This window comes from Monodon monoceros, unplaced genomic scaffold (assembly GCF_005190385.1).
Source record: "Monodon monoceros isolate NGI ecotype Baffin Bay Population unplaced genomic scaffold, NGI_Narwhal_1 Super_Scaffold_5, whole genome shotgun sequence".
In the NCBI taxonomy this organism is placed as follows: Eukaryota; Metazoa; Chordata; class Mammalia; order Artiodactyla; family Monodontidae; genus Monodon; species Monodon monoceros.
This window is the reverse complement of record NW_021703782.1, coordinates 107,932,503-107,946,464: the sequence shown is the minus strand read 5'-3', so window position 1 is coordinate 107,946,464 and position 13,962 is coordinate 107,932,503. Positions and strand designations below refer to the sequence as shown.

General features: G+C 52.3%; 1 protein-coding gene across 5 annotated transcripts in view; it reads right to left on the bottom strand.

Annotated features, from left to right (window-relative positions):
• Positions 1-1,073: 1,073 nt before the first annotated feature.
• Positions 1,074-13,962, bottom strand: part of ABL1 (ABL proto-oncogene 1, non-receptor tyrosine kinase) — a 134,218-nt gene continuing 121,329 nt past the window's right edge. For 3 of the 5 annotated variants that reach the window (XM_029201798.1, XM_029201797.1, XM_029201799.1), the window contains exons 6-12: positions 13,396-13,573; positions 13,141-13,278; positions 11,394-11,578; positions 8,850-9,002; positions 7,558-7,647; positions 7,047-7,211; positions 1,085-4,785 (exon numbers count right to left, since the gene is read on the bottom strand). In XM_029201798.1, coding sequence (XP_029057631.1) covers positions 3,074-4,785; positions 7,047-7,211; positions 7,558-7,647; positions 8,850-9,002; positions 11,394-11,578; positions 13,141-13,278; positions 13,396-13,573 — 2,621 coding nt within the window. In that variant the 3' untranslated portion in view covers positions 1,085-3,073. Of the gene's footprint in view, positions 4,786-7,046; positions 7,212-7,557; positions 7,648-8,849; positions 9,003-11,393; positions 11,579-13,140; positions 13,279-13,395; positions 13,574-13,962 lie in introns of all 5 variants that reach the window. The other 2 variants (XM_029201800.1, XM_029201801.1) reach the window with 2 other exon arrangements.

Genomic DNA, 13,962 nt, shown 5'->3' with positions numbered 1-13,962 from the left:
TGTGAGCTATGGCTGGACAAGTAAACTCCAGTCATAGAGCGTGGGGAAAACGGGACAACGCACCCTGCCTAAGAGGCTGCTGTGAGGCTTCCGTGAAGGGTCCACGTCAGTGTGGCTGTCAACATAATCGCTCTACGCCCTCTTTCAGATTGCGAGCTGTCACTCAAGGGAAGAGCGCGTTGCCTGTGGAAAAGCCCTGGACTCGGGAGGTCTGGTGTCAAGTGATGGTTCAGCCACTAACAGACTCTGCGGCCTGGGCCTGGGTCCTGCCTCTGTGAGACGAGGGGAGAAACGGGTCCCGGGGGCCGTCTGCAGCTCCGGCTCGAGCGCGCCGCCCGACGTGCAGCACAGCCGAGGTGCAGCCGCCGAGGTCTCCGGGGAAGAGGCTTCACGGAGCCGTGTTCTTCAACGTGCTTTGGGGGACAGGCTCTGTGTCCTCTGACAAGGCTGTTGGCGTAATAAGCACCATTATCAGAGGGTGCTACTCACTCCCCCCGACTTCCACTTTCCAAGCTGCCAGCTGGCGTTAAATGGAGACCAAGACGAGGACTCGTCAGCACCCTCCTCGACAGTCCCCTTGGGAGAGGTCACAGCCCAGCCCGGGCCAGCACCCCCTTTCCTTCCTCATCCACACAAAGAAATCAGATGCCCGGTGCGTGGAACACAAGCGAGGGGTGCTCTGGGGACCGATGACAGTGGCTGAAAGTGAGCTCAAATGTAAAGAGAAAGAATGCACTTGGGGAGCGATTAACCCTTTCAGGCCAGAGAGAAATCCGGGACGCGACCTCCTTCCCCCATTTCAGTGACACCGTGACGGCCTGACAGGTGGCACAGCCCACTCTCAGTGCCGCCGCCAAGAGCCAGGCTGCTGGCAGGTAGGTGTCAAGGGCACAGGAAGGGCCTGAGATGAGGACAGGCTTGTGAAACGGCCGATGCGGGATCGTTCTATTCTGTAAGACCCAACACGGAGACCCCGGCCCCTTCGGGAAAGCCTGACTCCTTCCCTGCCCACACGCACGCCACGGCTCTGAACAACAGGGAGGAACTGCAGACCAAAGCAACCTGCCCACGTGCTAGTGTTGTAAACATTTATTTAAAAAATACTACGGAGGAGAGACGTGGATTCAAAAAACAGAGTCACATACAGAAACAAAATGTATTGGACTGAAAAAAAAAAAAAAAAAAAAAGACACCATAGGCATTCCGGAAGGGAGGACGGTGGAAAACTATTTACACATCATTTATAAAAGAGCAAGTCTATAAAAAGAGTGTAATACCAAAGTATAAATGCAAAATATAGTGGCACATCATGTGAACAGGAAGAGACCAGTACCTCACAGAAACAGGCAGTGGAGGGAACCTGGGTGGGCTTTGTTTTGCTTTGTCTGCAAGGCCACTGGCGGTGCTCTGGCACCTCCCTCGGTCTGTGTAGCACAGCAGTCTGGGGGGCAAAGAGGTGACGTGCTGTGAAAACAGCGTAAAACGACTCAGAGGACACCACCTCTACCAGAGAAATAAAATACAAATTTAGGTGATGAGCGTAAAAATCGGGCCTGTGCAGGTCACGGGCCCTAGGAGGCCTGGGGAGCGGAAGGTGGTTTCCTCCTGGTTTCTCCAGGGGGCGCTCCTGAGCGCGGCGAGGCCCAGACAGGGGCCCGTCGGCCTGCTCTTCAGCAGCGGCTCTAGGTCAAGGTCAAGGACACTGGGCTCCTGCCCTAGGAGCCTGGTCCTGGACAGCCTGGGGGAGATTACGCTGCTCTCTGAGACCCTTTCTGGGGGTTCATTTGTTTGTGATTTTCTTCATCCCTGATGAGCCCAACCGAAACATTAGGTTAAGTGTTGCTCGTGGTAATTAAATAAGACATGTGCCCGTCAGGGTGCAGCCAACGCTGGCTGGGCTTCGGTGCTCCAGTCCCTTTCCTCCTCTGCGTGCACTGGCGCCCAATGGCAGCTCCTTCCGTATCGGAGGCAGCTGTGCTGAGGGCCGAGTTCTGAAAGGCTTCAAGAACTCCAGAAAGCTGAAGGCTGGCTTGTCACCGGGAAAGAGCCCTGCAACCGTCTGCTTTGCCTTAGAGGAGGACGACAGAGCGGAAAGAGGCCAATCGGAAAGCGAGACCAAGCGCCTCTTCAGGGCACCTGGAAATTCGGAGGAAGGTAACCCTGCGCTCACCGCAGACCGGCCCAGCCCTGGGCTATCTCGGCAGCGGCTGCTCACCCACCGCCACCCCTCCCGCCTCTGGAGCCCCCGTACGCTGACCAGCGACCCTGCTACCCTTAAGACTCAAGCTTTCTATCCAGGATTAGCAGTGCATGTCCCAAGAGAGCCGGGAACTGGGCTCTAAGGACACGGAGAGAGTGGGTGACAAGGAGCCTCTCCCACATCACGGGCCTCCTCGGCTTCCCCACCTGTCCCGGGACCCGGAGGCTGGTTGGTTTTAGCACCCTGTTTTACCCCCCAAATCAAGAGCTGTCCTTCACGTGAGGAAATGGTGAGGGCACCAGCCCGCGGCAGCAGTGGAGGGGAGGGTGGCCAGCTGGTAGCACTTCCCAAGATGCAGTTCTGGAAACGTGTCTTCGGCACAGGAGGCACGAGGAAGGTGAGTGCACAACCTCTCTGCGCAGGGTGAGTGGAGGCGACCGTTCCCAAGGCCTTGGTGACACAGCTCCCACGCAGGGTACTCGTTCTTGGGGTGAAATGGAGGCGAAGGCATAGCCAGGGGAGGTCCTCCAGAAAGACAGATGAAAAGGAAGTGCTCATCCGCCTTCCCACCTGCCCCCAAGAGCTCAGTTTTGAAGCACGATGTGGGAAAGAGGCTGGCGTGCAGTCCACAGGGCAGGAACCCCACAGATAGAACTCGGACAGGTGCCCAGGGAGCCCGGGCTGAGGAGAAGGCAAGCGCAGGAGAGCGGCGGGGCCATGACGTAGGTAGTAGGGCTGCACTCCACGGCGGCCTCGGCCCTGCCCAGCGCAGAGCTCCTGGGCCAAGGCCCCAGCTCGCCGGTCCCGTCTCAGCCACCGTCACGGGCACGGGGGAGCCCTCACGCGCTGCAGGCTCCCGACGCCCGGCTTCTGCTACCTCTGCACGATGTCACTGATCTCTTTCACGGAGCTGAGCAGTTTGCTGAAGTCCTGCGTGGCCGCCGGGCCGCTCCCTGCCGTCGCCGGGCAGATCTGAAGCTCCCGAAGACTGTTCTCCAGTTTGTTGATGGCCTCGCGGAAGGCGAATTTGTTCCTCATTTGCTGGATGGAGTCCACATAGCTCACGCAGAACGTGTAGAGGTTTTTGCCGGCTTCCAGCACGGCGCTGTGGCTGGCCATCTGCTCAGAGTTCTTGGAGATGGCCAGGCACAGGGCCTCGGTGCCGTCCAGGACCATGCCCTTGGTGATGGCACCACTGGCAATCCGCTCCGGAGGCTGGCGGGTTTTCCGAAGAGACACGCGGGTCGATATGAGAGGGATGAAGGCGGTGGAGGATGGCTGGTCCCCTGCCAGGGCAGACGATGCTGACGGCAGCGCGGAGGGAGCAGGGGCTGGGCTGGTCGGGGTCCCCGCTGGCTTGGCGGACGACTGGGGCTTTGGCATGGACGGGAGCGCGGGCTTTTTGACGCCCTCTCCCAGCTGGCTGGGTTTGGCAGCGTCACTGTTCACGGCACCCACAACCAGAGCCATGGGTTTTGCTTTCCCACTGGCACCCATCTCCCCGGCTGCTTCCTGGCTCGGGCTCTGGGAGGCCTTCCCGGCTTTCCCCACGGAGGCTGGAGGAGGGGGCGGCGGGGCGGGTTTGAGCTTGGACAATTTCCCCTTGTCTCTCCCTGGGGACTCGGAGGAGGGCTTGTGCCTCCTCACTCTGGACTCCTCGGCAGGGGCCTTGCTGGTCCCTCCAGAAGCACCTGGCCCTGCCCTGCCGGTGGGGGGCGCCGGCTCAGCAGGCGTCCCCAAGGCACTGGACTTCCCAGCCTCGTCCTTGTGGGGAAGGCTGGAGGAAGGCGCGACCACAACCTGCCTACGGAGGAGTTTTGGGGTCAGGCTGGGAGGGCTGGAGCCCGGGCTGGACTCGGCCGTGTCTTTGAAGACCTCGTCGGCTGCTTCCTCGGTCTTCTTCACCAGCCTGGGTGGGGGAGTGCCTGTGCCTCTGGTCACCTGGTCAGACCTGTTCTCACTTGCCCGCTTCCGAGGCAGAGCTGGCTTCTCACTCTTGTGCCCTCCAAATGTGGACGAGTCAAACTGTCTTCCCGTGGACTGCAGATCCCGAGGCAGCGTGACCGACCGCCACTCGGTGTCCTTGGCGCCGTGGGGCACGCAGGAGGCGGAACAGGACCGCAGGAAGCGCTTGCTGGAGCTGCCGCCACTCTCCTCCTCGCTGGCTGCCAAGCGGCTGCTGGTCAGCGTGCTGGACTTTTTCCACAGGTGGGGTGACCGGAAGCCTGTACCCCCCGACTCCCGGAAGGCTCCATTGGGGACGCCAGCCCCGCTGCTGGGCTTTAGGGACTTGGCTGGCTCGGCTGCGTCCGCGGGCGCGAGCGCCAGCGCCCCGTTGCTGATGTCTCGGCCTTCTTCCTCCGGGGCCCCCTTGCGCTCCGGCTGGCCGTCCATCTCCCGGAAGGAGCTGCTGCGTTTGGGAGGCGTTGGGGCTGTTTTCTTCTTCTTCTTGATCAAGGCACTGAACAAGTTGGTCTTCTTGTCTTTGGGGAGGAGGCGCTCGTCTTCATTTAGGCCGCCATCCTGAGGACCTCGTTCTTTTCGAGGGAGCAATGGAGACACGGCAGGCTCGTGGTCCAGAGGATCTGAAACACATGGGGAAGAGTTTAATGACTCCAGGCCAAAGGCGACTGAGTGAGCGGGGAACCTGCCTGGATCAGCCGGCCTGTTCCTACAGAGCAGCCACGGGTCCGGGCACTGGGCTCTGACAGGCCTGCGTACGGTCCCACTGCCAGCCACCTGGGCGAGTTAGTTCTCTCTGCTCATCCCCGGCTTTCTCATCTATAACACGGAGGACATTAAACCTACCCACAGCGCTGCTGTGAGGATGTAATGCGATAACGAACGTGGAGCAATCACAGCTCTTGGCACGAAATTTCTCAGTAACTGTTGTCACTGTTGTTGGTATTATTATTAGGAAAAGCTTAGGTCTCTCTCCTTGAAGACAGCACAGCAAAAAGCGGGGACACCCCCAGTCCCCTCATCTCTTTGCTGGTTTCCTTTAAAGTAGCAGAGTCCCCTCAACACCACTATCTGGAGAGTAAAAAGCACGACAAGGACAAGCCCAGGGTCAGAACCTGTGCCTCTCGGACCAGTCAGCCGCTTGAGGCTCCCACGAGGACGGTCAGGAGGGAAGGGGCCACATACCACACGGTGCAACGACAATGGGCCATTATGCTTGGGAAACAAGATGGGTGACCTTTTAAAATTTTTAAATGGGCATTCTTTAAATATGAATAATAGCTCCTAAGAAATCTTTCTGCTGTTGCCAAGCTCCCCGCGAGTGAATGACAGAACTCTCCCTCCGAGGGCGGCTGCGAGCACGGTTGCCGTCAGTGCCCTGTAACTCAAAGCTGAGGTAGCGGGGGCCTTTGTGAGAACACCAGGCGGCGCACAGGGCTTCCGAATCAGGGGAAGCCAAGGACCTCCCCAAACCTTCATCCAGCGGAAGAAGGTGAAGAAAGTGAAATGCTAATGAATTATGCACAGCTCTATTTCAGGGCTGAACAGCTAATTGACACTCCTGGCTCACCATGAGATTACGTATCAAAATACCCGTCAGATGAATACTGATGGGCATAAATGAACACAATTGCTTATCAGTGGGCTTTTATAAGCCGCAAGTTTTCATAGCAGCCTCTCCTCCCCACACCGTTCCACGACCTGAAATCAGGGCCACTAACAGAAGGACGCGGGGTCCAGATTCCGGATAGTCTACATGCCATCAAAGCGGGGTGCGCTAGGTGAGCTAGACGGTCCGAGGGCGCGCCAAGAACGCACTCGAATTTAGGTTCATTTCTTATGTAAACCTTTCAAGTGTATACTTTTGCTATATTTTATAGTATACATGTCTGTGCAGTAGTACATACACATACCTATGTATAAGACCTGCACGCTCAACTTTTTTTTTTACATCTTTATTGCGGTAGAATCGCTTTACAACGGTGTGTTAGTTTCTGCTCTATAACAAAGTGAATCAGTTATGCATATACATATGTCCCCATCTCTCTTCCCTCTTGTGTCTCCCTCCCTCCCATCCTCAACTTTTTAAAATTAACATGGGTACATGATGAAAAAAATTGGGAATCATGGGGTCCACAGATTCCGGCTTTGTCCTGCCCCTTCCCATTCACCCAGCGTGTGGCCCATCAGAGCATCACCCAGATGCTGGGCCTGCCTCAGACACCTCCATTCAGTTGGTCTGCTGTAGAACCGAGGCTTCTGTATCTTTTCTTTTTCTTTTTTTTTTTGTTGGGGGAACTGCTAAATCAGAACAGTCTCGCTTAGAGTCAAGCCCGGCACATAGGAAGCACTGGATCAGTGTTTGCTAATGTTACCCCCGATAGCACCTTGAGAGCCCCTTTTCACCACTCCCACCGCCCTCGCTAGTCTAGGGAAGAGCACCAGAAACGGTCTCTTCTCAGAGACCACGAGGGGACACCAGCTCTCCAGCTCTCCACAGGTGTCTCCTGGCTCCGTCGGTGCCAGGGAGTTTTTCGTATCAGCGCTTTCACAACGAGCTGCGCTTCGTTTGGTTCAATATTTTATTATTGCTGTATCTGCCGCAAGAGCAAGCACAAACGCTGTGAATGATACACGAAAAGGTGGGTTTGTTCTTAGTAGGTTTCATAAGCACCACTGCCTAAGCCAATGGCTCCTAAATGACGGGGCAGGGGCTTGCTGTAGGAAAAGGAGAACCTTCCTCTTCTCGAAGCTGGACCACTAACACGGGGTTTGCCTGTCTTTCTGTGCAGTTTCCACTCACTGCTTCCCATCTGCCTGCACTGGCCCTGAGGGTCGACTCCCCCAGACCTCAGGCGGGTGCGTGCGGGTGGTGAGGACGTACCAGTCTCTCCTGGGCCCTTGGAGTGGGGCGTCTCGGGCACGTCGGGGGCGTCTTTGTGTTCGGCAGCTCTCCTGGAGGTTCTCGTCTTGGTGGGCAGCTCTGGGGCCTGCAGCAGAGTACCTGCAACCCCTCGCATGCCTTTCTTCCCCAATTCCTTTTCCACTTCTAAGAACCACCAAAAAAATCAACAACAAAACCAGCAGTCATCAGTAACGACGTCATTTTGGTATGTTGGTTTTCTTTTTCTTTTTAAGACAAGAGTAGTCATCTATACACAGTTACAGAAAAGAGATACACATCCTGAGGAAATAGTACTTGAGTAGTTTTCAGAACCCTGGCTGCAAGAGACAGAGGGCCACCCCCCGCCCAGCTTTCCGGTCTCAGGTAAGCTGCTGGCCCACGCACTCTAGCAGGAAGTGTGGACTGAAGGACTGGGCTGGGTCCCACACGGCCGTCCCTCCCATCCCAACCTCTCTCCCCACTGCAGGCACCCTAAGGACCAGCACTTTACCATCTGATATGCTGGATTCCTGGAACATTGTTTCAAAGGCTTGGTGGATTTCAGCGAAGGAGGGCCGGTCAGAGGGATTCCACTGCCAACCTGGACAGATGAGAACCAAGTCAGACTACCCGTGAGGCCTTGCTCACAAGCAGGGGATGAGAAATTCTCAAGGAAAAGTCTGGAAGTTAAAGCAGCATTCCAATCCTGCTAACCATCTTTTGCTATGACAAGTTCAAGTGACATATGCCATTGTGCCCTGTTGCAGGCATTAAGAATTTGGGAAGACTTTAGATACTGGCAGGAATATGGATTATAAAATGCCAGGGATACGCTGACAGCAACAACTACATTTACAAACATATTCTTCCCAACCTGCCCCCAGCAAATGCAGAAAATTACTCAACCAAGCAGCCTGCCTCCTATCTCACCCTCACTTCATGGTTATCGAAGTCCGAATCCCTCACCAGTAAAGACGTGCTAATTAAAACAAGATGAAAATGAGGATTAAGGACTGACTGATAAGCCCCAGTGTAGGTGAGGACGTAGGGTCCCTCTCACATGTTTCTGGTGAGAATATAAATTCATATAAACTTTTTGGGAAAACAATTTGAGAAAATCTATCAAAACTTAAAATGCACACGGCTCTCTGAACCAACAGTTCAACTTCCGTAAGTACTAGCGTAACGCACAGAGGCATGTACGTATGAGGGTGCCGGTTCCTGTCTTGTTCATAATGGCAGAAGACAAACAAATGTCCGTCCAAAGAGGACTGGATGAATGAATAAATCATGTAATAGATGCCAGGCAGCTACGTAAGGAAAGACACGAGGCGAGAAAGTGGGAGAGAGAGCGAGAGAAAGAAAGAGCACAAGCTCTGAATTACGGACACGGAAAGACACGCCTGTTACACTGCTAAGTGCAAAAAAAAAAAAAGTTGAGGGAATAAATTTTTATACATATATATAAAAAAACGAGTGGATAAAAGTCACCTGGAATATTTGCCTACTATACCAGAAATTTGTATTTATTAATAAGAAACCCAGGTTTGGTATCTATCAATCTCATTTTTGCATTAAAAACAAAAAACACTCACACATAAAATACTATGGGTAAATAAAGGCATACTGAAAAAGTGAAAAAAAAAAACAGGTAGCAAACTGTTACATTAGTTGCTTCTGAAGAAGGGGAATGAAGAGAGGAAATGGAATACTTCGATTTTTTTTACTTTACATATATCCTCCTGCCCTGGGTATATGTAAAGTGCCCACAGAGACTTCTAGAACTGGCGGGGGAAGGCTCACATGCTCGCATGAGTTCGTAGACCTTCTCTGGGCAGCCTTCCGGGCGCTCCATGCGGTAGTCTTTCTCTAGGAGTTCATACACCTGGGACAAGTCAATTCCTGGGTAAGGTGACATGCCGTAGGTAGCAATTTCCCAAAGCAACACTCCAAACGCTAAAAGAAAAAAGAAACAGCAGGATCGTTCGAGATGTGTAAGGTTTAACTACACTGCACTTAAAACTGATGAACTGTGCAGCAGACGTCAGAAGTTACACCCTCAGAAGCAGCTCAGACGCTGACATTCTACCCGGCTCTTAATGACCAACAGCCCCGGACAGAACAGGACAGAATGAGGTTTTCCGTTTACTCACGCCCACCGACTAAAACAGAAGGAGAGAAGAGGCCTGGGTTGCTCAGCCCCTCCAGGGTCTTTTAGGGAGCCTAGCCATCTTGTTGGGAGATGTGGTGGAAGGAACGTAGGACTGGAATTGAGGAGGCCATTACTACTCATGGCTCTGTGAGCAACTAGTCATGTGCCTAAGACAGGCCACCTCTCCTTTCTGGGTACATGAGATTATCTCTAAGGGCCCTTCCAACTCCAAAAATTTCATTAAAATCTTACAGAACGTTGAAATTCCAGGTCCCATTTAGGAACCATAACTCCTTGGAGAAACAGGTGATTCAGGTCTGGGGCAGAGAATGAACCTGGAATATTTTATCATTCCAGATAGCAGAGATGCTATAGAAGACTATAGGGTTTTGTCAAAAGGACCAGGAACAATTTGAAGTCCCCACTGGCCAAAGATGAGACAATCTGAACGTCAATTTAAAAAACAACTGCAGTGGGTTAATCAATAATATACTTAAATATATTTAAATCCAAGAGCTTATAATAATATCACAAAAGAAAAACAACAAAAACCTGGTCACCGTTGGAGGGTATTAAGAAACCAATTTGTTATCGTGGAAACCGGTAAATAATGGCAAGGAAGCAAACATTTATCCTATCTTTCCTGTATGAACTGTACCTTTACTATAGCCAAACAGTAGGGGAGAAGAAGTTTCTTCTTATAGAAGTATTGAGCTAATAAATGCATAAGGAATGAGAATTATCATTTGGCAACCCCTAATAAATCAGCGGATCTAGACCAAGAGAGAAAACTAAGAATTATGGGCCTACTGTTGAAAATGTACACCCCTTCCTATGAAGTACTCTTACTAAAAGAAAAACAAGTCAAACTCGAACGTGATCAAGCTGCCTCGATCCCAATGCCCGTTATCTAGGGAGAGTGAAGACTGAAGAACATGACAGATCTCACCACAGGGGTACAGTGAGCAGAATCCAGAGTGTGGGAGACTTTAAAGGACAAATGACGGGATTTCTTCAACAGATAACTAGCAAGGGACGCAGAGGGATAAAGAAGGAATTTACACTGTAGAGGAGACCTAAGGGCCACTGTCAACTAATAGCACTGTGAGATTCCTATTTCCATCCCAATTTAAACACACTGCTTAAAAAAAAAAAAAAAAGGGCTTCCCTGGTGGCGCCAGCGGTTGAGAATCTGCCTGCCAATGCAGGGGACACGGGTTCGAGCCCTGGTCTGGGGAGATCCCACATGTCACGGAGCAACTGGGCCCGTGAGCCACAACTACTGAGCCTATGCGTCTGGAGCCTGTGCTCCCAACAAGAGAGGCCGCGACAGTGAGAGGCCCGCGCACCGCGATGAAGAGTGGCCCCCGCTCACCGCAGCAGCTAGAGAAAGCCCTCGCACAGAAACGAAGACCCAACACAGCCAAAAATAAATTAAAAAAAAAAAAGAAAAAAAGCATGACTTTCATGATTTCATTGGAAATTTGAACACTGACTAGATATTTGATAATATTCAGAAATGAATCTCAACTTGTGGTTATACAAATAAAAAAGTCATCTTTAAGAGACTTATATGAAATATTCATGGACAAGATATTATGCTGTCTGGGATCTGCTTTGAAATAACAAGGGTCGGGGGGGGGGTGGGCAGGTGTACAGGATGAGAGGCACCATGAGGCGATGACAGCAAAGCTGGGTGATGGGTGCCTGGGGCACGTTAGGTAACTCTGTCTTCTTTAGTGTATGCTTACAATTGGCATAATAAAAAGTTCTTTTCAAAAAAGTAAAAATAAAATACTGTCACATGAGGCTTCAGAGGGTAATATTCTACTTGAATCCCAAACCAAACTATACAGCATTCTCTCCACAGAGGAAGACTCTGGGTGTCTGCAGGGTGGGCCGGCTGCCCCTGCAAACCTAGGCAGCAAACTAAGAGTGAAGACATAAAGATGGTGAGTGGGGGAAAAAAAGTTAATCTGAATTATTTTGGAAGAAAAAAGCTCACTTTTACTTCATTTTGGACAGCAAACAGGGGAGAAAAGATTTTAAAATGAAAAAGAAGGAAGAGAACTAAGTAGTGAAAAAGAAATGAAAGAGCAAGAAAGAGGAAGTGAAAAAGCAAGGAGAGAAAAGAAAAACAGGGAAACAGCCCCACCCTGCATGGGCGAGGGCGAAACCGGAGCAGCAGCCCTTACCCCAGACATCCGACTTGATGGAGAACTTGTTGTAGGCCAGGCTTTCGGGTGCCGTCCACTTGATCGGGAACTTGGCCCCGGCGTGGGCTGTGTAAGTGTCCCCTGTCATTAACCTGCTCAGGCCGAAATCAGCCACCTTCACCAAGTGGTTTTCCCCTACCAGGCAGTTTCGGGCAGCAAGATCTCTGGGAAAGGAAAAAGTTAATCTGTGAGAGTTTCCGGCTAGCTTTCCAGCTTCACAAGTCCACCACCGTTGTCTATAAAGGTGCAATACCGACAATGGGAAAATGGAGTCCGGGCCCCCTGGGGAGCAGCGCCCGTCCCTCAGCACCCACCGCGCTCCCACGTGCAGAGGGTGGCACAGGGAGCAGCCTCCCTGGCCCCATGACCTGGAGCAAGTTAATCACCCTCGGATTCACTTATGCCAGCCATAAAATGAAGGTGATAATGACGGTGCTTACCTCTTAGGGTGGTTGTGGGTGGTAGTGAGTTAATAGGTAAAGCACTTCGACTGATGCCTGGAGAACAGTGTCATCTAAGCGTCTGTTCAGTTATTATTGCTCTGTGCCAGGCACGGGGCACAAACGCATAGGCCAGGCCTCAATCTCGAGAAACTTAAATCAGACTGAGCCTCGCTTGTCCTATTCAGACTTGATAGGACAAAATTTAAAAAAAGCCCACGACATCCTTTACCCAAATGTATTTCCCACTGTCCTATTTCTTCCTGATGCTTATCCAAATGTGTCCTATAAATTCTCCCCTGTGCAATCAGCTTCCTCTCGCCTCCTGATTCTCCCTGGGAAGTAGGGGTCTAATCTTTGGTTCACGGACATTAACCATGAAATCGCAAGGCAAACTGGAATGAGGGATGAGAAGACGCACCAGCTTAAGGCGATGGCTGCGTAAGATAGCCGGCTCATCAGCGATCAGAGGGGAAGGAAATACAGGAGAGTTGTGCCTAATAGGATTTTGGTAAAGCACTTTAAGTTTGCTTGAACGAAGAGAGAACGAACCTAGCCGTGCAAGGCAAACCAGGAGTCAAGAAATCTCAGTCTGCAGCCTCAGAGGGTTCACTTTCTTGAGTGACGGGAGCATCTGAAGGAGGCTCTCGTGGAGCAGAGAAAATCCGTCTTACGAGGAACCGCCAGCATTTCACACATGCTACCCTTACTCCTCACTATGAAGTCTCAGGTACAGGTTTCATACTTGAGTTAATTGGGTAGGAAAGGTCACCACGGTGGCGGGGAGAGCGTCTTGTGTAAAAGACTCCGGCAAAGCCCATCAGGCCCCGTCCTGCAGAGGCCGTCACTTTGCTAGGAAGCCATTTCCACCAGTAAAGAATGCAAAGACCAAGATAATTGTGGCACACTTGAAGGTCAAAACACTCCAGGCTTTAAAGCAGCAAAGACGCTTAATTCAGAACTACGTATACACAATTCTGACAGTAGTGGAAACATCCCTGAACCAGATGACAGCAAGTTAAGCAGACAATGAAATGATAATAATGAAGAGAAGGAAAAACACGCAGCACAGAAACAAAACCCACACACGGCTGTTACTGAGCGCTTGTGTAAAAGCAATGCCAACGGCTCCCGGGAAGAGGTCATAACTGATGAACCCCGGCCCTGGAGGAGCAGAGAGCGCTCTACTCCAGAGGGAGCCGTGATGATTAGAAGGGGCGCCTTTTATAAACTTCATTCAATATTCCTCTTAGCCCAAAATGGTTCCGAAGTGAAATATTCAATACTTTTCAGGCTGCGGATGAAGCGCTCTGGAGGTCCAGGGGCCAGGCCGGGCTGAATTTAGTCCCGGATGCACGCCCGAAGCCGGCGGCGTCAGGAACCTGGCGTCTGCCTTTGCTCCAAGGTCCGATGAGCTGCCAGCACTGAAGAGAGAGGCTGAGCCAGAAGACCTCGCGGGTTGGGGCTTTGTGTCGAAGGATGCCCGCGCCCCACGCGCGCCCCACAGGCCCGCGGCGGGGGCAGCTTGGCCGGGCTCCTACCTGTGGATGAAGTTCTTCTTCTCCAGGTACTCCATGGCCGATGAGATCTGAGTGGCCATGTAGAGCAGCACCACGGCGTTCACCTCTTGCCGGTTACACTCCCTCAGGTAATCCAGCAGGTTCCCATACGTCATGAACTCAGTGATTATATAGAACGGGGGCTCCCGGGTGCAGACCCCTGCCAACAAGACAAGGCTTCAGTGTGCTGCCCTGCTCCCGACTGAACACATATCACAGAAGACGAGCCCTGAAGAACTAGGCTTCCGAAACGGATTCGGACTCTGCCCCTGCGTCCTGGGCCCAAGTTCTAAGATGGTTCCATGCACTGGTGGGTTGAGATTATGTTCCTGTGGGAGGGACGTGGCCCCACTCTTTCCTTCCTCTCAAGCCAATGAACTTCAACAGGAAGAGGCTGCCACTGAGTTCATAAGCAAAGGCCGGGCCACATCAGACAAACTCAATCACTGTTAGTTTAACACCCACCCCCCCCCCCCCCCCCCCCCCCCCCCCCCACCCCGCAATCGGGTATGTCTACGTACAGAATCACTTCCGTGAAGGAACTCTTGA